Genomic DNA, 25,067 nt, shown 5'->3' with positions numbered 1-25,067 from the left:
TAAGAGATAAAAACTTCTCTTTTTGTCCTAAAGCTTTTGCTAAGTTTATAATAAGTCCAGAAAGATTTTCTTTTGTGCAATCGAGACCCTATACAGCTTATTGGTTTGAAAACTTTAATAGTTTCCCCCTTTCCCCGAAAGAGTTCAATAGTTTTTCAATTTCATATAAAAATATATAAATTTGGTTTAATATAAATAACTAATACTTTTCTACTAAATTTTATGTTAAATTTTAATTTTAACGATTTTTCTTTAGTTATTTTTTATATTCATTTTTCTTAAATATTAATTTATAATTTAAGAAAAATAATTCTATATTATTATTTATTCTTCTAACTAAAATCAGATCCTGTAAGATTATTTTGAAATATGGTATATCTAACGTATCGAATATATATAACATCTTAAATTATTTTAACTATCTAGGAAAGTCATAATTTAGTAAAATTAAAGTTCCTCTTCACATTTTGAAAATGTTAGATGAAGTCTAAATATAAACAATAGTTGGTGAGCTTAGTAGAAAAAATTGAGTTTGTTTTTTTTGAATTACAAATGAGGAGTAGAAAATTCTTATTTCAGAATTTTCTCAAGTTGAAATAAGTATTTATTATTGATGTCTCAAATTTAATACTTGTAAGTATACGAATTGAATAATAGAATGAATAAGTTCACAATGAGGTCGATTTCACAAGTAACTGTAAAACATATACTATAAAGACCAACTATCACACAAAAATACTAAAAATAAATCTAAACACTCTAAGTCAATATTTTGAAAATAATTTAAGGTTTATAAAATAAATTAAATAAAAATTAGAAAGTAAATATGCAAATGGAATTATTAATGCAAACTATATAATAAAATAGTATTTGGTCCAAATCAATACTTAGTAATTCCATTATTCTCTTAAATCCTAATCTAATGAATGAGATGATGTGTCTTTTCTCTAAGTCACTCAAACTAATAATGCGACATAAGTATCTTATACGAACATAGATTAAAGTAAAGATGGTGTCTCTAATATATTTAATCTAGAGATTCTTATAACAGATATTATTATTAAATTCATATAATAGTCAACCAATAATAATAGATGAAACTAATAAAATTATGAATGTAAAGAAATCATTCATTAAACTCGTAAATAAATAAGGTTTATACATAAGTAAAAAGCTAAACTAAATACTTATGAAAATTAGTTTGATATATTTAATTCAATGACTATTGTAATTAAATAGCAAGACATGAGAATAAAGCTGAAAATTAAAGCTTCCTCAAAATTTAAAAACTCTTCAAGCTACGAAGATGATTGAAAAGTTTCTTAGATCTTCAAAAAGTAATATAAAAACTAACAACTAACTAGAATGTTTGTAGAAAATGAATTGTAGAAAATTTGCAGAGAAAAAAATGATAGACAGGTGCAGATTGAACTCCTTTTATTTAACTAGTCTCCACTATTTGTAGAGATTTCTTTTACAGAGTCTTTCTCTAAATACAACACTTACATAATTATTTCCTATACTATTCTAAATAAAATAAATAATTTTAAAAATAATTATCCTTAATTACATAATAACTAATTAATCTTTCCTTATGGACCTTGTATTCTTCGGCTAGACCTATAAAATTAGTAGTTCATGCGTCTTTATTATGAGCCTTTGCAGCAGCGGTTCAGTTTAAGCCTATTTATATATATTTAGCTTATATTCTTCCTTTTTGACTATTAACACTTGAAATTAGACAATATAGTTAAAAATGAGATAATAAACACATATTTCCACATATTATATATATATAAAACATATTAATAAATTATTAAAATATTTTAAATATATATATATATATATATATATATATATATATATATAATATCAACCTACCAACTATCAAGCAAAGTTTGTGGGTGCAACTTTTTCTTTTAATTTATTTAAAAATTTATTTTGTGTTTTTCTAATATGCTAATTTGAAAGAATCTAATGGTTGAAGGCTTTGATGAATCCACGAATTGAATATTATTCAAACGACAATTTATAATAAATTAAATATGAAAAATCAAATTCTTATAAAACTAATTAACTGTATCATTAATTTTCTAGAATTTTATATTATTAAATTTATTACTTTTTTAATATAAGTGTCATACATTAAATGTTTTTAAGAAAACATAATTATCTAATAACATTAAACACAAAATAAATTAATTATGTGCACTAGCAATCCAAAAAGCAGGATTTCACGATAGATTATTTAATTTAAATTCGATTGATGAAGAGAAAATATTTAAAAGGATGAAAAGTTTTAGGAAAAATAAGATAAAAAACTCAAATATACACAAGGCAACGGCCTAACCGAACCATAGAAAGCTCGGGTCGAGAGAGCAAAGGGCCGAAAGGCCAATTAACCAAAACGGCAAAGCAACGCAAACACTACGACAACAATTAAACCTGCTGATAGTCTCATATTCAACTAGTCTAGCGGGAAGAAGAACCCTTTGGCCGCTAGGGTTTAGCAGATTGAAGTGAAGAACAGGTACTCTAATTAAGCTCTTTCTTGTTTTGTTGGTTTCTTTAGCGTTTAAGAAGTGAAAATCTACGGTTTGTTAGCATTTCGAATTTTAGGTTTTATTGATTTCATCAACCTTGTTGAGTGTTGATATCCAAGATCTTGTTTAATATGTGCAATTTTTTTTCCTTTTTGCTGTTGTTTTGAAACTATGTTAAAAGTCACCGCTGATAGTAGCTTCTAGTTTATGGGATTTATGTCTGTTATGCTGTTTCAGTTTTGCTTTTTTAGCGTCCTCACCAGTTTGTATGGGATGTGATATGAATTAGGATCTTACCCTTCATTTGGAAAGTCTAAAGATGCAAGAATTCAGTTGAACTGGATTCTATTTACTCATTCTCGTGTTGGGAAAGCTCATAGTTGCTAAAATTTAATTCTTTTAAGTTGGAAAAGAAAAGTAGGTGTTTCAATCTTCTGTACATGATTTGTTACAAACAATGCCTATGGTAGTTTGCTTGGACTTGGTATGGTACCTGCTTTCGTTACCTCCTTCACATATTATGACTATTTTGAGAAAAGAGCAACAGGAAATGACGAAGGAAGGATTCGAACGGGGTTTTGTAAATTTGAAGTTTGGAATATTTCTGTACTTTAGCTGACAATGCCTCAGATTGTACAATGAGATATCTTTCCTATTTCTTGTTGTTTACTCTAATTCGGTTTTGCTAAGTTCTTTCTTCTTCTTTTTTAATTCAGGATAGTGTCTGAGTACAAAAGATAGGAAGTATTTTAAATAGTTGAGGTCAAGATGCAAGTTGCTCCTAGAGAGGGTGATAATGCTCTGTCTGTCCCTGGTTCAAGGCCAATGGAATGGTCTACTGTTCCATATACTGGGCTACAAGGGCCTGGGCCAAGTGGAAAGCAACGGACATCAAGTTTGGAATCGACTATCATGTTACTCACAGGTCATCAGAGTGCCGTATATACAATGAAATTTAATCCAGCTGGAAATCTCATTGCTTCTGGATCACATGACAAGGATATCTTTCTATGGTATGTCCATGGTGAGTGCAAAAATTTCATGGTCTTGAAAGGGCACAAAAATGCAGTTCTGGATCTTCACTGGACTACTGATGGATCCCAGATAATATCAGCCAGTCCTGACAAAACTGTCAGGGCATGGGATATTGAAACCGGGAAACAGATAAAGAAAATGGCAGAACACTCGTCTTTTGTGAATTCATGTTGTCCTACTCGGAGGGGGCCTCCACTTGTTGTTAGTGGATCTGATGATGGAACCGCAAAACTTTGGGATATGCGGCAGAGGGGAGCAATCCAAACTTTTCCAGATAAATACCAAATCACAGCTGTTAGTTTCTCTGATGCGTCAGATAAGATTTTCACAGGTGGTATAGACAATGAAGTAAAGGTATGGGATCTGCGCAAAGGTGAAGTAACCATGAAACTTGAAGGTCATCAAGATATGATCACAGGTATGCAGTTGAGTCCTGATGGCTCATATCTTCTTACTAATGGTATGGACTGCAAGCTTTGCATTTGGGACATGCGTCCTTATGCACCACAAAATCGCTGTGTTAAGATACTGGAAGGTCACCAACACAACTTTGAAAAGAACTTGTTGAAATGTAACTGGTCACCTGATGGAACCAAGGTTACAGCTGGTAGTTCTGATCGAATGGTTTATATATGGGACACAACTTCTCGGCGCATACTGTATAAGCTTCCTGGCCACACTGGATCAGTCAACGAGTGTGTCTTCCACCCTCATGAGCCTATAATTGGATCTTGCAGTAGTGATAAACAGATTTATCTTGGGGAGATTTGATTAGCATTTTACCATGTTATCTGTGAGCCAAAATGAATTTGACTTCTTGGAGAGTACCTGCAAATTTGTTGAAGTAATGTATTCCTCCTATACCTTCATGGTTGAATTCTACTACTTTACTAATCATCTGATACACTTGCTAAAATGCTCCTGCTTTTTGCTGAAATGTCAAAGTTGTTTTTGGTTGACTTGTGCTGCTGAAAGGGCTTTGTATGAATAAGTCACCTGTAGATAAATCCCTGTCCAATAGCATGGTTGTTAGGAATTAGTAATTCAAGTTCTAAGTTCTAACATGGTATTGATAGTTAAGAAGACTTATTCTGTTCTCACCACACTTAAGATGCATAGCTTCTTACTTTTTAGTTTAGCTCACATCAGTATGTCATCTTGGATGAGGAATGCTGCCAGTGTTGGTTCCTAGTTTCTGGCTAATAGTGTTGGACTGTTCACAAGGAGACGAGCTACAGGTTGTGCTAGCTAGCATGCTGAAAAAAGAGATTTCGGGAATGAACAGAAGTTCGTAAGTGGGGATGCTTGTGGAGATATTGTAATGGCGACAATACATTATTTTAGCTGTAGTATTTCTTTTCATATTGCAGAAGTAGTATAAGGGATGAGTGGCGCACATTTAATTTCACTGATTTTGTGTCCGCATAGAAATCAATATTTGGTAACAGGAAACAAGAACCTGAATCAAAACATGGATGGAAGTGGGCTTTCGTAATAAACTTCTTGTGTTTAACACATGATTAGAGAATGTTAGATGGGATTTAGAGAAAATTGGATGATAAAAAGAACAAAATAAGCAAGTGATGGCTCTTTTGAAAGATCATAATTCCTGGAGTCTACACTGTATGCTACTGAATAACTATTTTAGGAGTTCGTTGTCGCCAAAAGAACTGTTTTTATACTTTTTGTTAAAAAATAAGTTATATATATGTAAAATATGAAACAATTTTTAGTAAACTAACGGTTACTAGAATAAGATTAAGAATTTGATTGCTTGCTTCTCAATTATTTTTTGATATGCATATTCTCAAGATGTAAAATTATTTATTTATTTATTTTGAAATTAATGACTTGATTTACCCAACAGATAAAGTACATTACATAGTCCGTTTTAGAGATGGCGATTTACCCGCTCAGTGACTTTGGCACTGGATGTTCCCAAAATGAAATGGGTACTCTCGGGTCAGGTAAATTCAATAATAGACGTTTGTTGGCATTCCGGCCTTCCTTCTCCTTTTCGGGCCTATCCGAAAGAGAATCCAATTACCTACTCAGTGACTTTGGCACTGGATGTTTTCAAAATAAAATGGGTACTCTCGGGTCAGGTAAATTCAATAATAGATGTCTGTTGGCATTCTGGCTTTCCTTCTCCTTTCCGGGCCTATCCGAAAGAGAATCCAATACTTCTTGGTCGTGAATATCTGAATAAGACGAACTGCCTTATAGATATCTTTGCTTCTCCATTTAAAAAAATAAAAGACTTTCTTTGGTCCATCCTAAGTTATAACCCATGTTATTTTGTTAAAAAAAATAATTAATGATATTAACTAAAAATCACGTTTAAGTTGAAAAAGGTCTAATTTTTTAGGCAAAATTACTTGTAGGCTTTGAATTTAATTAAATATTTTTTATCTAGTTAAATCGAGCTCTTAATTATTTTTATTTTATATGACATTGAATCCTTTTATCAAATAGATTTTAATAAGTTAGTTTAGTTTTACACTTTTTGTTACTTTTATCTACTTATGTTTAAAAAACTATTTAGATTTATTCCTGATCTTGAATTTAATAACTTAGTTTAGTAATACAACTTCGTTACTTTTTATCTACTTAAGCATAAAAGCTATATAAAAATTAGTCATTAATTTTCAGTTTAGTAATATGCTTTGTCACTTCTACCCATTTTGGCCTTATTTCTGTGGAGATTTATGATTCATTTTAAGTTTAATAAGTTGGTTTAAACTGTATCAATGGCAAATCCATAAATATTAAAATCAATGATACTTCTACATAGAAAAGGACTCATTGTGAAATAATTTTTTTAAAAAAACATTAAGGGCTCAATTTAAAACAACATATGTACAAGGACTCAATTAAAAAAAATGATAAAGTTTTGGAGCATAAAAATAGATTTTGCCTATTATTTGAGGAGTAGAGGTGAAAAGTGTTAAAGGCCATGGCAGAATATAAGCGAAGCCATTGCCGGTTAAAGCAGGAGTAAAATTTTAGTGTGCGTATATGGATAATTTGCTTCAAATTTTCTAGGGTAGACTTATCTTGGAACAAGGTTCAATCTGGCCCCTCTACTTTATAGTCAGGTTAGATTTGGTCCTTCTTTACCTTTTAACCTAATTTAACCTATAACTTTACTCTTTTGGCTCAAATTAACCCTTACATGAGCGGGTCAAAATCACTCTCCTCCTTCGAGGAATAACTAAAAAATTATTTTCTCAAATCAAAATAAAAAATAAACATTTTTCTAATTATTAAAAAACTATTTTCATAATCAATTACGTAATTAAAAAATAAATTCTTTTTTTAATTCAATTTATCACATCTTTTATTATTATTATTTTTATAAATATTGGCCAACGTTACTAATTTATTAGAGATCCAAAATAGGGACCTGTGGCTGTCATCATGAGATACTACTTTTACAATTGCTTTTGGTTTTTGTATGAAAGCATTATTGCGGCCGGACAGACCAAAAGAAAAGTAGCCGTTACAATATAATTATTATTACCTAGCCGTTAGTATAAGCTAAAAACTATTCTACCTGCCTCCTCCACAACGGTCACTCCCTACTCCTTCTGTCTCCCCCTTACTATATAACCACCCAGTCTCCATCTTCTACCTCATCAGCAAACCTTCTTCTCTTCTTCTTTTCTACCTTCTTCTGCTTCTTTGTCTCCAAATCAAACAATTTATTTGATTTCTCAAAAATCTCCAATCTTTCACAAATGGGTGTCTTCCACAAACACAACCAGTCATGTTCAGTAGCTGAATCTCACAAAAGACTGCACAAATTGTTCTTAATATGCAACTACATTCTCTTAAGTGCAGCCTCCAGTTGCATATTCCTCACTCTCTCTCTCCGCTTGTTCCCATCTCTCTGCGGCTTCTTCCTCATTCTCCTCCACGCCTTCACCATCATAGGCGCCATCTCCGGCTGCTCCGTAGCCACATCTGATACCTCGAGCAAGTTGTATGCGGCTCACATGGTGACCACGTCACTGACTGCAATATTTCAGGGCTCAGTATCAGTGCTCATTTTCACACAAACTGGTGACTTCTTAGGGTACTTGAAGTCTTATGTCAGGCAAGAAGATGGTGAAGTGATACTGAAGTTGGCTGGTGGGCTCTGTGTGTTGATCTTCTGCTTCTTGTGGGTTGCTTCAACTCTTGCTTTCTTGCTAAGGTACTATGCTTTTGTTGAAGGAAATGGTACTGGTAATGCCACTGTTAGTACTGCTACAAATGCTAGTGTTTACCAAGAAGAGGAGTTGAAGAAGAACTGGCCTTTGCACCTGCAAGTGGTTTAGAATTGATTAATTTATAATCAATTTATTTTGTTTCCTATAACTAAATTGCTGTTTGATTTATTGTTAATCATATGTTATTTGATTTGTATTCTTTATTCTTTGTTGAAATGAAAAGGGTATATTATATTTCATCATGAAGAAAGCATATGTTACTTTTTCTTTTATTTCTTTAGTTAAGACTTTAAAAGAAATTATCATAAAGATATGCTTTTACTGTAAGGTTAAATTTGGGAGTGCCTGAAATCTTTTTAATTATCATAAATATCTCTAAATTTATATTTTAATACCCATATAAAATTCATCCACTCAAATGATAGCAAATGCAATATTAAAAAATAAACAAATAAATAAGAAAAGAAGGGACCATCTAATGGTTGGCTCTTGAGGCAATCCAAAGGTGAGGGAATACAATAAGGCACTGTCATATCTTACAAAAATCAAATCTTATTTGACATCGCCTTGTTGTATTTTAGTTTTATTTTTTCTTTTTTTGAACAGCCTGGCATTTTGATATATATATATATTTTTTTTTACTTTAGCTATAATGTAAATTGCTTTTTAGTTTTTGAATTTCTTTTTGAATTTGTTAATATTTCTTTTAGAAATATAATTCAATTAAAGAAAAAAAGCAAAATAGTTTCATTTATTTTTTTTATTACTTGTTTCTAAATAGTGATTTGAAATGTTATTTTTTAAATATTTTAAAGAGAGTATTGGATACATTTCCTTCAAAAATGAGTTTTTTTTTTCTTACAAACAATCACCTAATCACAATTTACAATTCACATAATTGTACTTTGGTGTAATAATCACTTAACCTAATTGATGCTGCTACCACAATCTTAGTCCAAAAAAAACTTTAAAACATAATTCTTATGCATTGTGCTTAAACAACGTAAATCTTTTATGTTTTTTTTTTCTATAATTCAGAAATAAATCTCGGCTAAGCATACGGTTAAAAAAAATTTATTTTTAAGTATTTATATAATTATATAATTTAGTATTTTAAAAATCAAATACCGGTTGATTGATTGAATCGGTTCAACCATTGATTAAATTCATTTTTAGAATTTTAAATTTTTATAATATTATTTATTCAATAAACGAATGTGGTCAGATCCGATTAAGTCTAATTTAATTAAATCTTTAGTTATTAAAGTCTAATTCGATCAAAATAGTATATGACTTTTAAAATAATATTATAAATACATTTATTATAATAATTTGTGAGTATTAAAATATTTAGGGATAGAATAAATAATGTATAAAAGTATAAATAAAAAAAAATATTTGTAGAAGATTTCATTTAGAAATTTTAGAAATAATTTAAAAAATAATTTTTGAAACTGAAATCAGAATCAGGGCTGACAAAAATTGGCCGTAAACCGAAACCGGCCTGCAATTAACCGAAACTGACAGTCCCAAAGAGTACGATTCTATAGTCTTTAAACCATAATACGATACCATAAAGGGAAAATTAACCAGTCCTTTGGACCTTCTTCTTTATTTCGTTATCTGCACAGAGATCTCTAAACCCAGGCAAAAGTAAAAATGGCAACCTCTTCTTCTTCTTATTCTCTCCTAACGAATCCGTTGACTTCTGCATTCATCAAAACCACCCACAAAAGGCTAGGCCTTTTCTTTCACTCTTCATCTTCATCGTCATCACAGCCTCTCCTCAATCATTGCCCGGTAGGTTCCGCCACTTCTGTCAGGTACACCAAGAGGAATTTTTCTGCTGCTGCTTCTTCTGCTTCTTCTCCTTCGGTGGTGTGCAAAGCAGTGCCTGCTAATCCTCAGACTGAAGTTGAAGGTCTTAACATTGCTGAGGATGTCACTCAGGTTCGTTTCTGTTTCTTTTGTTTTTTTTCTTTGGTTCTGTTTCATTTGAATTCTGAACTGGGTTTTGTTTCAATTTTGAGAATTTTGCAGATTTTCTGTTGTTGCTTAGATAAAGTAACTTTTTTTTTTTAGAGAGATATTATATTCTTGAAGTGTTTTTTCTTCATTTCCCGAGGATTTGGTGATATTTCATTATAATGATCTAGTGGTTATCGAACATAAAGCCTTTGTGCTTCATTAGTTACTTGAGTTCTATGGTTACATCTGTCATGCCTTAACGTGGAGTCTATTAGGTTGATATCTTAATGCAATTATATCCATACGTTGGAGAAGTGACCAAATTTAGAGTGTACTTTCAACACAATCGTGCTTAAACCACCCAAAGTAATTTAATTACATGTTAAATGGTCCCAGTCCTTACTTATCATATTTTTCTATTTTATATCTAATTACATGATATTTAGTAGTCTGCCTACAACTGCTCCTCATAGCTAAAGTATAAGCTATAATTGTTCATTTTAAAAAGGACACCCTTAGTTGCAAATTTCATAAAGTTTTGGGTTTAACCTGCATTCATTTCATAATTTTGTCAGATTTGTATGTGCCTCAGGTATTTGTTATTGCTCTCTAATTCTACTGTTTGTCATTTTTAATATACATGAAGTCATATTTATAACCAAATAAAAACACTCAGTCACTTGTTCTCTATTTGTTTCTTGGATTGCTTTGTCCCACAGCTTATTGGGAAAACACCTATGGTCTACCTAAATAACATTGTAAAGGGGTCTGTAGCAAACATAGCTGCGAAGCTTGAGATCATGGAACCATGTTGCAGTGTCAAAGACAGGTGAGAATCATAAAGCTGATAGTCTCAGTACTTAAACTTTTATGTGCATCTTTTCCTATACATTAAAGGCCTTATACAGATTCTTTTCATGAAAAAAGACCTCTGCACTGATCTGAGTAAACTGCTTAAACTTCTATATCATAAGTGGAAATAGGTTATCTGAAATGGAATCTGGCAGTTGATTTTGATTTGATACTTGATGGTAATTTAACTCCATTTCTTAATATAAAGCTAATAATCTGATTTCCCCACATTGCTTGCAATATTACGAAGACATTCTTATCATCAATTTTGTATATTTCAGGATAGGTTTTAGTATGATTGATGATGCTGAGAAAAGAGGAGCTATAACACCTGGAAAGGTAATAGTCCTGTGCTTCTGTTGAATTTATAATATTTTTATGCTGTTTTAATATAACATTATTGCATGAATAATTGTAATAATCTGAGTTGGGGTGGATTATTGGAGGGGACTATGTAACCTTTCTCTACCCTGCTCCACCACTTTACTTTGGGTTCCCTGAAACCTATTCAGGCCTGATTGAAACTCACAAAACCTGCTCTTACTGGAGCAAAGTGCTACAGATCCTCATAGGGTTGGGTTTAGATTTCCATATCTATAATCTTAATAGGTATGCTTTTATTTTACTCATCTTTGAATCGTTCTTGTTGAAAAATAGCACTCTGTAGCATAGAAACTTGCTTGGAGTCTAATTTGCTTGGAGGTAGTCTAGTTGAATTGAGTGGATTTTTGGTGTCTGTATTCATATTTTTTAATGGGTGTCTGGAACATGTTTAGACTCAGTTGTCTTTAGCGAGCATCATTTCAAATCTCAGTCATGTTTGCCTAGATTCTGCTGATATAGTGATAATGTTAAATAGTGATGGATTTGTACGTTAGTCCACAGTATTCTGGGTCACAGAAAATCATACAGGCTTTCTGTCATAGAAAGTAGAGGCTGATTTCCTCTCTATGATCAGTTATTCACTGAACCATCAAGTTACTGATTTGACACTTTAAGGTGGAGTCATATGAATTAAAATGGATTTTTTATTTTTCTATTCAAATTATGCATATACATATAGATGCTAAGGTTTTACATCATGGCTCTATTTCTATTTGTGGTAGGCATAGGTTTCACATATGAGGGCTATAGAATAATTTTCTGGCATGATTATGTTGAGTGGCCAATGCAAATGCAACTCATTTTACATTTCTGATGGAATTTTTTCACTATCTTTAGAGTGTTCTTGTGGAACCTACAAGTGGAAACACAGGCATTGGTCTTGCATTTATAGCTGCTTCAAAAGGATATAAACTCATCTTAACTATGCCAGCATCAATGAGTATGGAAAGAAGGGTTCTCTTAAAAGCATTTGGAGCTGAGCTTGTTTTAACTGATTCAGCAAAGGGCATGAAGGGAGCAGTACAGAAAGCTGAGGAAATTTTGAAAAGCACACCTAATGCTTATATGCTTCAACAATTTGATAATCCTGCAAATCCTAAGGTTAGTTGTCATTAATCTACCTTGATGTTCTGGCTGTTTTCTGCTGGTGCTATGCTTGCTGCTTTTGTGCACCTATCTGATAATGATAAAGTATTGTTGAGGAGGATACCACATCTTCACCCGGTAATGAAACTGGCATTTTCACTTTAGAGTTTTACTGAGAAACTTGGGCTTGTGCAGTATATTACTGGATCAACGATTTATTGGCAATTTTACTTCAAAATCTTGCTGCTAATTTATCTGTCTTTTCTGGTATTCGAAATTTATTGGGTTTTAACCTTGATAGCCTCAAATTATCATGTTTATAATCTTGTTAGGAAAATTCATATTCTGAGCTCAGAATTTCAGTTCATTGATATTATTTATATTCCTGAAAGTTTTAGTTTTATAATGGTGATCATAGATTAGTAAATCCAAGTATCTGCATTTAAATTTGTGTTCTATTTTTAGGTACATTATGAGACAACTGGACCAGAAATCTGGGAAGATACAAGAGGGAAGGTGGATATCTTTGTTGGAGGTATTGGAACTGGTGGTACCATTTCTGGAGTTGGTAGGTACCTGAAGGAAAAGAACCCCAACATTAAGGTACCTATTATTGAGATTAGCCAATTCCATACACAAATCCCAATATTTATGCACATTTTGATTGCTGGGTTGACCAAAGTTTCGAAGGGCTTACTTGTTTAGAATTGAGTGAAAGTGATACCAAGTGCATTTTCAATGTGATTTTACTGTCTGATGGGAAAATGTGTTCAAAGAAAGGTTATTTCCTTTTGCGATTTTTCTTAAATTTTCTTTTGGTTGTTCCAATTTGACATTTGAAAATATTAGGTCATTGGTGTAGAGCCTACAGAAAGCAATATACTTTCAGGTGGACAGCCTGGTAAGAATAAATATTATTGTTGATTATCAGTTTAGATGATGCATTAAACGTTTACTATTCTATGTAGCAATTTATGTAATATATTTTAATTTTCCAATTTGAGAATGTAGGTCCTCACAAGATTCAAGGGATTGGAGCTGGTTTTGTGCCTAGGAATTTGGATCAAGATGTGGTTGATGAAGTTGTACAGGTTCAAGTCTCATAATCTTTGTTTCCATTGTCTTTTACTTCCCTCGTGAAAATGCAATTCTCCTGCTTATGAAAATTATAAAGCAAATTAAATAAGAGGGAAGAATTTATAGTCTTCTTATATAATTGGTTACACAAGTAACTGGCTTTTAGTTACATTTTCTCCATGTGAAGTTGGTGTCCATGGAATTTCAAGTGCATACTTCATATGAAGTTGTTTTACATGATGGTGCTTGTTAGGTTAATTTCTCTGTGGTCATTGAAATTATTATAAAAAATTAGTGTTGGTCGCTAAACGTCAAATTTAATCAATGAAATCACTCAATATTTATACTTGAATAGGGTTCAATACTGTTAATCTCTTATACAAATTTAGCAATTCTTTTTACTTTTACCTTTATGTGTCAACTAAGTGAAGAGATCTTATTATATATTCTTGATCCATTATTCTTAAGTATTGAACTTTATTATTATTGCAAAAGTACTTAATTATCATATTTGAAATTCTGTAAAAATATTAGCAATACTGCCTTATTAAAGAAAAGAAAAATGGGTTGGGTGATTTTGTTGATGCAGATTGAATTTCAATAATTGTAAGTAACAATGGACGCGGTTAATCCATGCTTCTTTGGATCTAACTTAATATTTTTTCCTCTATAATATATTTCATATATATGGTCTTCGTTATAATGTAACCTTCACCTTTTTTTGTTTTGTTTATTTATTGTGTTTCATTTCAAGAATGTGGTGATGCTGTTTTCTCCACTTTGCTTTCATTTGCTGTTTCAGCCATAAGGCTAGAGAATAGAAACATATTAAAATTTTAAAATACATTATGTGTGATTACAAAGATAAAGTACAAATTTATAGCCAGTTGCTATGTCAAGCTTTTTGTAGAACAAATTGCATAGACCAGTGTCATTGATATTGCATTGGCACATTTTTTTGATTGCAAGGACTAGCATGTGTATTGAGTAGGAACCAATTTATTCTGATTGTCCTCCGAGTTGGCACCACCGGTTTATGTCATGCACATGTCGATGATCGGGCTTCTACATGTTTAGTTTAAACCCCACAATGCAACTTCAGTTTAAAACATAAATCATGTCTCAGTTCTCACATTTTGTATATTTGACAGATATCCAGTGATGAAGCTGTTGAAACTGCAAAGCAATTAGCATTACAGGAAGGCTTATTGGTTAGTGCTTTTATTTAATTTGCAAGCATTCTTAAATTATTAAATGCAATTAAAACCGGATTTCATGGGTATATGGTAAATGTAGAAGTATGGTAATTGGTAATTATTAAAAAATATAATGTTCAACCTAGACATATTAATCAGACTTCCATAAATTCTTTTCTCATCATTGGGTTTGGTATGATGATTTAGCACATTCTTTACCATTTAAATGTCCAGCTATTAGTTACACTAAAAATAATTTTATCACTTTCCACAGGCTGCATCTCTTCTGTTGTTTTTCTTAATCAATGAACCAAACCCTGATCAATTGACATTGATCACATTTTTGTTTGTTTCTTTTACTTCATATACAACCTAGGATGCAAAATACCAAGTAAATGTTGGATGATATCTTGTACCTTCTCTAATAAGTATTTCTACGATGTTATTCCATCATTTTGCTATATTTTGATACCACTCACAATGTTACTAGCTCAAGTCCCTTCCTCTCTCCAGCCCCATTCCTATCCTCTAACACCTAATGCTATCTCTTTCTCACTTTTTAAATTAGTTGCAGTATACATTTTCATTTTTTTGCTCATAAATTCCTTATTTATTTAAATACTAGGTTGGCATATCTTCTGGTGCTGCTGCTGCTGCTGCAATGAAGGTTGGAAAGAGACCAGAAAATGCTGGAAAGCTGATTGCAGTAAGTCCTTTCAATTACATTGAAACCAAATTTAGGATTATCTTAGTAGAGGTTACTAGGCAGCACTAACAATGAAAAATTTATTTCTAGAAGTACAGAAAACCAGACCCATGCCTTGAGAACTCTGATGAATCTTTGGTAATCACCAGTAGTCTGACTTTGTGTTGAGAAATGCATCATCAGCGGATTAAAAACAGTTAAAATTTGTTCTTTTTCAGTAGATTTGACATGATAAGCAGTTTCAAAAAGATTTTGGCCCAGTTTGGTATTGTATGGCAATCTGCTTAGTCATTAGTTATTTGTTTGTTTATTTTATAAAAATTCCAAAGTTGCTTCTTGGAAATTAAGGTTTGGGGTAAATTGGAAAACCCCCACCTATGGTTCAGCAGGAGCTGAAAAGAATGGGCTAAACAATATTAAAAGAAGCAAAAGAAAAGTGGGTGGAAAAAGTGGCTGTAACCCAATGCCAAAACGGGGTCTTGGATGTAGTGGGATGGGGTGGGTAATCATCATTTGTGGAGTTTAAACATCCTTTGGTGCCTCTGACTAGCATTTCTTTTCAGTCGTTTGGACTAATCCTAAAATGTGTCCTTTCTCCTGCATATACTATTTTAATCTATCAAGTCTGGAACCTAGTCAATCTGTTTTGTTAGTACCATATGCCAAACCACCTTTTTTGTTGCTTTGGTTCCTTGAATATGTGACTTCTATAAAGTAATGCAATGTTCAGTTGCATTTCGCCAAACATGATATCAGAAAAATCCTAGTCTAAATGGCGATGGCTTTGTTTCTTTATCAGATCAGGGCCAAAAGAAAAGTAACTTGCTGGCAACCAGTATGCTCGATTTGATGAATGTTTTATATTCCAGCCTTTGGCTTAATATTGTTTTCATAAATTTTTCCTCCCTATTAATGGAGAAAGTTTGTGGACGGTCTAATTTAAAGACTCCATTAGAATACAAAAGCTGTTACTTTCACGTTCTTCGACTTTTTGGCCTTACTGAAGGTGAAGGCTAATTGCTTAGAATGCTATTATGCTCGAATAGCATTCTAGAAAAAGGTCAGGGCTAGACCAATGTTCTTCAGTTCACGCCTGACCTCTTTTTTTTCTTTTTTCCTTTTTTCCTGTTTTTCCTTTTTGGTCTTCTAAGTGATCTTTCAGTGGTGGCCACGACTCCCACCTCAGCTCTTCAATCATATTTCTCAGATACCCAAATAATAACTGTAATTTTTCTGATATCTCCACTCATTTGAGATTGTGAATGCTCTCAGGTTGTGTTCCCAAGCTTCGGCGAACGATATTTGTCCTCTGTTCTTTTCCAGTCAATTCGAGAAGAATGCGAGAATATGCAGCCTGAGCCATGATACTCCCCCATTTTCAAGGTTGTTTATACATATCTTAATTTTTGTTCTCAAATTTCATCTGAATCACATCTGTACACACCCACACGCACACAATATGTGCTTTCATTATCATCTGCCCCGCCCCGTGTGTACCATTGATTAATTGCATCCTGGAATTTAAGATTATCCTGTAATAAGTGGTTTTACATGTTCCTGGCAAAACAGAACTGTTTTCTATTGAAATCTTCCATGTGTTTCATTTGCTTGAAAAACCTCTTTGTTTTATTTGATTTTTTTAATGTTTTAAGTAGATTAGTTATGAAATTTTCTTCCTACCGTTGGAAAATCTAGAAAGTTTGACATGGCTACTGCAAGACTGCAAGTCTTGCTGCAACTAATTCCGCGGTCGCCGTCAAAGGCTGAAAGGGTCTTTTGAGAGTAAACTCCCATTACATTTCATCGGTCACGAACTATTTCTAAATTAACCCAAGGAATGCAGGATCTACAACGTGTAGACATGGTAATTTATCTCGTATTTGTGGGTAAATTCGTAATTCGATCTAAATGGGTAAAGAATATCTATCTCGTTACTTGTGATGGGGTGCTAATCATTTAAGCTACTCCACTCCGTCCCGCCTCATAACCTCGCAGAACTATATTTAAAATATTAAAATATAAATAAATAAATAAATTTTTTTAAAAATATATCAAGATTTATAATTAAAATATTAAATTAATATATTTAAAAAATTAATAAAATATATTTCTAGCATAAAAATATATAAAATAAATATAATAAATATTATTTGAATTCGATTTGATCCCGCTTAAAAAGATATAATCCTTGATTGGGGGGGGGGGGGGGGGGGATGAAAAGGTCAAATCTGCCCCTTTGCCATTCCTAACAACGTGACATGACAGTAGTTATAGATGCAAAATTTCCACTAGCTTAATATATTTCTTTTTTTCTTTTTCTTTTTATTTTCTTTTTAAAGTCTTGGTATAATTAAACTTTTGTTAAAAAATGCTTATTTATTTATTTACTTTTATCCGTATAGTTTGGTTAATTTGCTTTTATAAGTCTCGCCGATTTAAAAGGTAAATTTTTTTAATTACAAATAAGGCGAAAAAAACTTAAATTTAAGACTTTGCTGAGATTGAAATATGCACCTATTATCCTGTTAACGTTAAATTGAATCCTATAAGATAGAATTATATATATATTTATATATATAAAGTGCTAACCTAATCGTATGAAGGATACAAGTGGTACTATTTTTTAATAGTTTTTCTTCTCTTTTCTTTTTTTTTTCTTTTTCTTTTTCTTTTTCTTTTCTTTTTCTTTTTCTTTTTTGGGCTTTAGTGTGGGCTTTTTGGCCCAACACAAACAACCTTGGGCTACCATTTCTGGTTTTCAACCCATGGGCTTTAAAGAAAGAGATAATATTTATGAGACTTTGAATATCCCATAACAATCGTCTCCAGCTGAATCATCCAGATCAAATGCAGCAGTACTGTCACTAGATGAGGACGATGAAGAGGCTTTGGATTTGCCTTTAGAAGAAGCTGTTTCAGACAACTGTTTTATTAGTTGCAGGAAATCTTCTTCGGTTTGGGCAGCAGCAAGCTTTGGAAGGAGAAAAGACTTCTGTGCCAAGAACGTTGTTTGTTCTTTAGGAGGAGGCAAGAAGTTATGTTTGGTCAGGAAGTTTTGAACGGCTTTTAGAGACAGTTTGTCCTGGTGGTTGAATTTATCCCACCATTTTACTTTGAATCTCCGGATAAGTGTAATTTCACCATCTGGGAGTAGATTGAAGTGAAAGTACCATACACATACTCAGGGCAGAAAGAAGTTTGAACAAAATAGAAGAAGCGGGGGAAAACGCCTTTCTATTGAGTTTGGTTTATAATTTGCTTTGAAGAGGTTGAACAGAGGTAAGACCTCAGGGATGATGGTCTCAGGTACATTACCTGTAGTAATTCCACCACTGTTTGAACCAATAAGGGATTTTAGAAGTTTGGATAAGACTGGTGTCGAAGTAGAATAGCCAGGAGTGGCTTCTGCCTTCATTTTGAATAAGAAAGGTATTAAACCAGGCTTGCTGGTAATCCCAATAGGAGAACGAGGTATTTAGATTTGAAGGATAGGTTCTTTTTAGAGAAGTGAGAAAAGAACGAGGAGAGTGTAAATCCATACCCCAATCAGACATGTGAATGATTCTTTGGATTGTGCATGTTGAATATGCAGGGTCTTTATGGGCTTTGTCTTTTTTGAAATGTTTGAACTTTGCAGAACCAGTAACCTCGAGGATTGACTGGTAGTAAGACTGAGGCTTTGAAGTGTTCCAGGGTTTGAAAAACCATCCTGGAGGGAAAATCTTTGAAACCAATTTGGAGGGGCTTTCTGTACAGAATCCTTCCTCAATAGTTAAAACGTTTTGAAAAATTGGTTTTTCCAAATACTCATTTGATTTAAAACGTTTTGATTGACTCAAAACAATCTCTTGAGAGTTTGGCTTTGAAAAACTGTTTGAACTTTGAGATAGATTTGGAGGGAAAATCTTTATCTCGGTATTTTGAAAAGGGATAGAAAGTATACCTTTACCCTTTGTAGAGGAAGAGGACGACTTTGGAGTCACTTCTGGCTTTGGAATAATTTGCTTTGAAGATGGTTCAGATAGGGATTGAACCATTTGTCTTTTGTATTCTTCCACCCTTTGAATGAATTCAGGGTCTTGCTGAGCAAGCCACTCCTGAATTTATCGGGCTTGATCTGCTTTGGAAGGATCCATTTGTTGAACTGGATCCGGTTGATCAATTTCTTCTTGGATTATCTCAGTCCAAGTCCTGATGGGCTTTGAAGTTGAAGGGAGAACTTCCTTCGCTGGGCTTTGAATTTGGGCCGGCTTTGAACTAGCCGTGGACTTTTCATCTTTGGACTTTGATTTTCTTGGCATTTTTCACTCCTGTTTTTGCAAGAACTCTCTAGTCAGAAAGTCAGGAATAAAATTTGATTCTCCTCGAATAAATTCAATTTCAAAATAAAAAATGATGTGAATTGCTTGCCATCGGGCGAAAATCTGCTTTGAAGCAATATTTTGGACATCTTTTTGTAAAACTTCTTTTGCAGACTTGCAATCAATCCTTAAAAGAAATTTTTGATTTAAAAGATCGCTTTGAAATTTAGAAATACATAGAACTATCGAAAGGATTTCCTTTTTGATAGTAGAATAATTCTTTTGAGTATCATTCCAGTGAGCAGAAGTAAACTAGACAATATACTCTTTGGAATTTTGAACTTGCTTTAGAATCCCACCATATCCTATTTCTGATGCATCAGTTTCTACAATCTTAAATGCAGAAGGATCAGCTAGATGCAGGATAGGAATTTCCAAAACTTGTTTTTTGATGCTTTGAACTATCTTTGTATGCTGGTCGGACCAAGGATGGGGGTTTTTCCTTAGCCTATCATGCAGGGGCTTTGCAAGACAGTTTAAATTAGGATAAAAATCCATGACATAATTTAAACTACCAAGAAATCTTTGAAGCTGAGTTTTTTCCAAGATTTTATCTGGAAACTTTGATGTGAATGCAAGGGATCTCTCAATTGGAGTAATTGTACCCCGAGAGATGTAATGACCAAGAAATCTAATTTTCGTTTGAAAAAGAGATATCTTAGACTTTGAAACCACTAAACCATTTTTCTTAACAACATAGAAAAACGTTTCTAGGTGTTTAAAATGTTGTTCAATGGAATTTGAAAAGATTAAAACATCGTCTATGTAGACAATGCAGAACTTTGAAAATGGATTAAAAATGTCATTCATGATTTTTTGAAATTCAGAAGGGGCATTCTTTAATCCAAAAGGCATCACATTCCACTCATATTGACCGAATGGAACTGTAAACGCCGTTTTGTACCGATCCTTTGGATCAATCTGGATTTGCCAAAATCCTGATTTCATGTCAAACTTTGAAAAGATGAATGCAGAATGCAGTTTTTGTAAAAGATCTTTTTTATTTGGAATAGGATACCTAATCCACTTAAGAGCTTTGTTCAAGGGTTTGTAGTTGATCACTAGCCTAGGAGTTCCTCTTTCTATCTCGCTATTCTTATTGACATAGAAAGCTGCACAAGACCAAGGTGATCTAGACTTTGAAATTAAACCTTTAGACTCAAGATCTTTAATCTCTAATCTGCAATGGCTTTCTAAAGACTCATTCATTTGAATGGGTCTGGCTTTAGTAGGGATTTGCTTATCTGAAAAATCGTTTTCATATGGCAAATCTACCACATGTTGTTTTCGATTCCAAAAAGCATTTGGAAGATCGGAACAGAGTTCATTCTCAATCTTCATTTGAAAAACAGAAATTCTCCTTTGAATAAAATCATTTTGCAATTGATCCAGGATTCTCTTCAAACCCACATCTTGTTGAAGATGAGAAAGATGGGTTTGTTTTCCTTTGATCAAAGCATTGATTTCGAAATTGTAAATAGAATGTGCTTTGATAAGATTCAAATTTCTCTTTTTAGGTTTTTCTAAAAAAGTAAAAACAATCTTTGAATCTTTAGCTTTGAAAATGATTCCAGCAGTTGTTACTTTGAAGGGGGTTATCAAGTTGATAAACGGAGTCCCTAAAATAACAGTTTGTTGAAGGTCCTTTGAAAGAATAAAAACATTCTTTAAAGCAATATTGTTATTAAGAATTGCGGCTTCAGTTTTACCGGCAATCTTAATCTTTGAAGAATTGGCTGAAGTCAACCTTTCTTTTGTTTCTTGATGAAACCTTTTAGGAACCAGTTCGCAGTTGATACAATTAAGGTCTGCTCCTGTATCAAACAAGGCTATGGTTTCTATCTGGAAATCACCAGGGAAAACAAGCTTTATTTGAATCAAATATTTTCTTGAAGTAATTTCCTTTAAAACATTGATAAAGTTTTCAGGAACTTCAAGGTTTTGAAAATTATTTTCCTCATCAGAATCAGAATCACTATTCTGTTTGAGGATCAGGCTTTGAAGCAAAACAGAATCATTTTGTTGTTTTTCTTTCAACTCTTTGAGTTCTGTTTTGATGGTTCTAATCTCCTTTTGGAGTTCCTGAACAGTAGGAAGAGGGTTTTTTGACTTATTCCCTTTGTCCAAAATCATAGTAAGATCATAAGTATTCTTACTAGAAGAAGGAACCAGAGATTCAGTTTTTAAAATCTCTTTTAAAACCTGCTTTTGAATAAGAGGATCACTAATATGCTTTACAGTCTCAAGAAGAGCTTCTTGTTGCCTAGTGAGCATATTAATGTTCTTTGAAGAGCTCTCTGAATCTGTCTCAGAACAATCAGTTGAGGTTTTGATTTCATCAATTTGAAATTCTTCCTCACTGTTTGAGAACTCTGATTCAGATGAATCAACTAGAAGAGCAGAAATCTTTTGCAAAACTTCTTCTTCTATTTGAAGCTCAAGAAGTCTTTTGGAAAACTTACAATACTTCGAAGTATGGCCTTTCTTACCACATTTAAAGCATGTAATTTTTGAAAAATCTTTTTTGGAATCTTTCTTTGGAAATTTAGAATGAAATTTGGAAGAAGATGGTTTTTTATAGAAATTCTCCTTGCTTTTATAAGGCTTTCTATATTTTGAAAATCGTTTCTTTTTGAAAGATTTTGAATAAGAATCAACTTTGCATTTCCCTTTGCAACTAGAAGAGGGCTCTATTGGGTTGTACTCAAACTGGTTACAGAAACTACCTAGTCTTTTTCATCTCCCATTTGAGCTGTCTTTGAAGCTTAAGGTCATGACAAATCTTTAAACCTTCTTTCTGGGTTGGACTAACTAACTCACCATAAGTGTAGAAATCATAAGGGATTTGACCGTTATGAGCTTCTCTTATGGTATTCCTAACTCTCTCACCTAAAATCTTAGGTAAATCGGCTAAGAACTTTTCTTTCCAGAAAGGTTGGCTAGAATCTTCCCTAAGCATGACTCTGGTTAGGAAAGTGTCTTTGTAATTTTGGAAGTTACTAAGCTTCTTACAGGTAAGGTTGCTAAGGAGCTCGGCATTTTTGTCTTTGAGCAGAGAAGGGTCTCCTATGAAATGAAGGGAAATAGTGAGGATTAGAGTTGACACTGCATCCTCAATCGGATTTCCTATTTCATCTAGAATGGGAGTTCCTTCTTCTGTGGTTTGGATAGCACCTAGGATTTGGAGTTGCTGTGCTTGAGTGAGATGATAATCCCACCATCCTTTTAACCGGCCGGAAAATCCAGCCTATCGGGAGCTCAAAGAATGGCTCTATCGGAGGTACCACTTTGGGTTTTGTAGGCATTGGTACGCCATGGTCATCATTGCAAGAGACCAAGGATATTGTACTCGGACATTCCATCTATATTCCATTCATGGGACGGAAGAGGCATTGAATCTAGATCGGGTTAGGATGTTGTTCCTATTCTCAATTCCTAGATCTCGGAGCAGTACTCCTAGGAGTATTCCAGGTCAATCTAGGGGATTGGATTCCCAATCTGTTGATATTGAAGGGTTTTTGAATAGGGCTTTCAAGCTCTGAATCGTTAGACTCATCGCTTTGGGCTTGTCCTATAGCTCTGGAGCAGTACTCCAGAGCTATACTCCTAGGAGTATTCCAGGTCAATCTAGGGGATTGGATTCCCAATCTGTTGATATTGAAGGGTTTTTGAATAGGGCTTTCAAGCTCTGAATCGTTAGACTCATCGCTTTGGGCTTGTCCTATAGCTCTGATATTCCTACTACTTTGAGGAGTATCTGGTACTAGGTTTTTAGATGACTCAGAGGTTGCTAATCTACTTAGCTGTTCTCTGACTGCTTTGGCAAACTCAGTTTGCTTTTGGAAATGGTCTTGGCTTGGCTTTGTAAGCTGATATAGCTTAAAAACTGGGTTTTTAAGCTTTTCTGACTGGTTCGACTCTTTTGGTTGACCAGTACTGGGGATTGGAGATGTCACCACTACAGGGGGGCTTTTGAATCTGGTTTTCTATTCTAACCAGTTGCTTTCCTATAGTGTTTAGACAGGTATTTGAGAAATTGTTCTGCTGAACAATGTTCTTGACATTCCTATCTAGGTCTTCGCCTACCAATTTGTAAGGTGTAGCCTCTATCTCACTTTCTCCATAAGGAATGGTTATCTTCCTAAGGGGAGGATGCTCAGACTGGACAGTTAGGTTTTCTCCTACCTTCCACTCAGGGGCTTTGTTCCTTACTGTGACAGGACTAATGGTCTTATCCTTAAAAGGATATGAGTGACCATGCTCTTTGCAATAAATTTGAAACCAATCAAAAAATTTGATTTGGGCTTTGTTTTGAATGCAAAATTGATAGTATATATATGAACATATAATGCATATTTCTCCTAAAAACGGTCAGCCCCTTGGTATGCTAAGATCAGTATCACGCGATTGATCCACTCACTTGGTAATTAGGAATATAATGTCAAGGTTGCTTTTGTTTTTATTATTATGCTATATTTTGACAAAATCGTTAAATGTGTTGACAAAATCGTTATAAATTGTATCAATACTTTTAAAAATTAATGAGTTTAATTATTTAAAAGTTAGATTCAAACTCTTTATTACTTTTCAAAAACTAATTATTTCTATAGAGAAAAAGAACCATATAATTTCATAAAATATAAATAAAAGTAAAAACCATCGATGATGATGATATATATAACAACAGCGGGAATGAGAAAAACAAAAGCACTGCTAAGAATACCAATACAATATTTTTCGCAACTAGCACCTAAAAAGGAATTAAAGCTCTTGTGAGTTATAGAGAATTCGATTCAGTAAAAGCTTATATGAGCTTGTTAATAGAAATTTGTTAGTATTAATAAATCAAGCTCAAATTTATCAATATTTGACTCGTTAGCTCGCAAGTTAACTCGTTTACGAACTTATGAGTCTATATATAAATTAACTCATTAATGAACGTGTATTTAAGTTCGTAAATTATGTAAGATATTTTTTATGTTAATTATTTTATTCTTTCATATATATAAATATTTGTCAATTTATATAAACTAATGTATACAAATATTTTTATTTTTATTATACATTATGATTAATTTCTATTAAATATTAAATATTTAAAATTAACCGATTCAACAAGATAAAATAAATTATATTGTTAAATAAATTACTAAAATTAAAAAAATTAAATTAAAATTGATAAATAAATTTTAATGAATCAAACTCGATATAAGCTCGATTTCCATTCGAGTTCATAATTACTAAACTCAATCTCAGTTTAAGTTCATACAAAATAATACCAGACTAAACTTAAACTTATTAAAGCTTATTTAGCTCAGTTCATTTATAGCTCTAATCACAGCTGAAATAACATCATGGTATCATTCAATTGAAAATTATGAGGATAAACATATTCATTTATAAAGAAATAAAAAACGGAGTGATTTTTGGAAAAAAGAAAAACTACCCTTTTATTAATAATACTCCAATAATAAAGAAATTAAATTCACACTTAATTATAAGTTTTGGTTCGCCACAGAGAATAAGAAGGTCATATTTGGTGGACAAAAAGTAATTGAATTTATATGTGTGGATGACATCATGCATATGAATAAACCCTACAGCACACAAATGTTTAACTAATAGTAAATCTTATACTAACTTTA

At 32.8% G+C, this 25,067-nt stretch overlaps 3 protein-coding genes across 3 annotated transcripts; all 3 read left to right on the top strand.

Moving 5' to 3' along the window:
• The first annotated feature begins 2,338 nt into the window (after window positions 1-2,338).
• Window positions 2,339-4,537, top strand: LOC8286371 (U5 small nuclear ribonucleoprotein 40 kDa protein). The gene is made up of 2 exons (XM_002524819.3): window positions 2,339-2,530; window positions 3,260-4,537. Exon 2 carries the CDS (start codon window positions 3,312-3,314, stop codon window positions 4,347-4,349), a length of 1,038 nt encoding a protein of 345 aa, XP_002524865.1. The 5' UTR covers window positions 2,339-2,530; window positions 3,260-3,311; the 3' UTR covers window positions 4,350-4,537.
• A 2,662-nt stretch (window positions 4,538-7,199) lies between these two features.
• Window positions 7,200-8,031, top strand: LOC8286372. The gene has a single exon (XM_002524820.4). It carries the CDS (start codon window positions 7,319-7,321, stop codon window positions 7,898-7,900), a length of 582 nt encoding a protein of 193 aa, XP_002524866.1. The 5' UTR covers window positions 7,200-7,318; the 3' UTR covers window positions 7,901-8,031.
• Window positions 8,032-9,283: 1,252 nt separating this feature from the next.
• Window positions 9,284-16,677, top strand: LOC8286373 (cysteine synthase). The gene is made up of 10 exons (XM_002524821.4): window positions 9,284-9,742; window positions 10,480-10,589; window positions 10,894-10,951; window positions 11,834-12,097; window positions 12,548-12,685; window positions 12,932-12,983; window positions 13,094-13,173; window positions 14,311-14,370; window positions 14,981-15,061; window positions 16,334-16,677. The coding sequence occupies exons 1-10, from the start codon at window positions 9,452-9,454 to the stop codon at window positions 16,424-16,426; spliced, it is 1,227 nt and encodes a 408-aa protein (XP_002524867.1). The 5' UTR covers window positions 9,284-9,451; the 3' UTR covers window positions 16,427-16,677.
• The last annotated feature ends 8,390 nt before the right edge of the window (window positions 16,678-25,067 follow it).

This window comes from Ricinus communis, chromosome 1 (genome assembly GCF_019578655.1).
Source record: "Ricinus communis isolate WT05 ecotype wild-type chromosome 1, ASM1957865v1, whole genome shotgun sequence".
In the NCBI taxonomy this organism is placed as follows: domain Eukaryota; kingdom Viridiplantae; phylum Streptophyta; class Magnoliopsida; order Malpighiales; family Euphorbiaceae; genus Ricinus; species Ricinus communis.
Note: the sequence above shows the minus strand (reverse complement) of the source record. Positions and strands in the feature narration are given on the sequence as shown.

What these genes read in the sequence shown, in the direction of transcription:
- LOC8286371 (XM_002524819.3), top strand. Translation starts at nt 3,312, where the DNA reads ATGCAAGTTGCTCCTAGAGAGGGTGATAATGCTCTGTCTGTCCCTGGT.
- LOC8286372 (XM_002524820.4), top strand. Translation starts at nt 7,319, where the DNA reads ATGGGTGTCTTCCACAAACACAACCAGTCATGTTCAGTAGCTGAATCT.
- LOC8286373 (XM_002524821.4), top strand. Translation starts at nt 9,452, where the DNA reads ATGGCAACCTCTTCTTCTTCTTATTCTCTCCTAACGAATCCGTTGACT. An exon ending in AAAAGAACCCCAACATTAAG is followed by an intron (nt 12,686 to 12,931) that starts GTACCTATTATT and finishes TGAAAATATTAG; the next exon opens with GTCATTGGTGTAGAGCCTAC. An exon ending in CATTACAGGAAGGCTTATTG is followed by an intron (nt 14,371 to 14,980) that starts GTTAGTGCTTTT and finishes TTTAAATACTAG; the next exon opens with GTTGGCATATCTTCTGGTGC.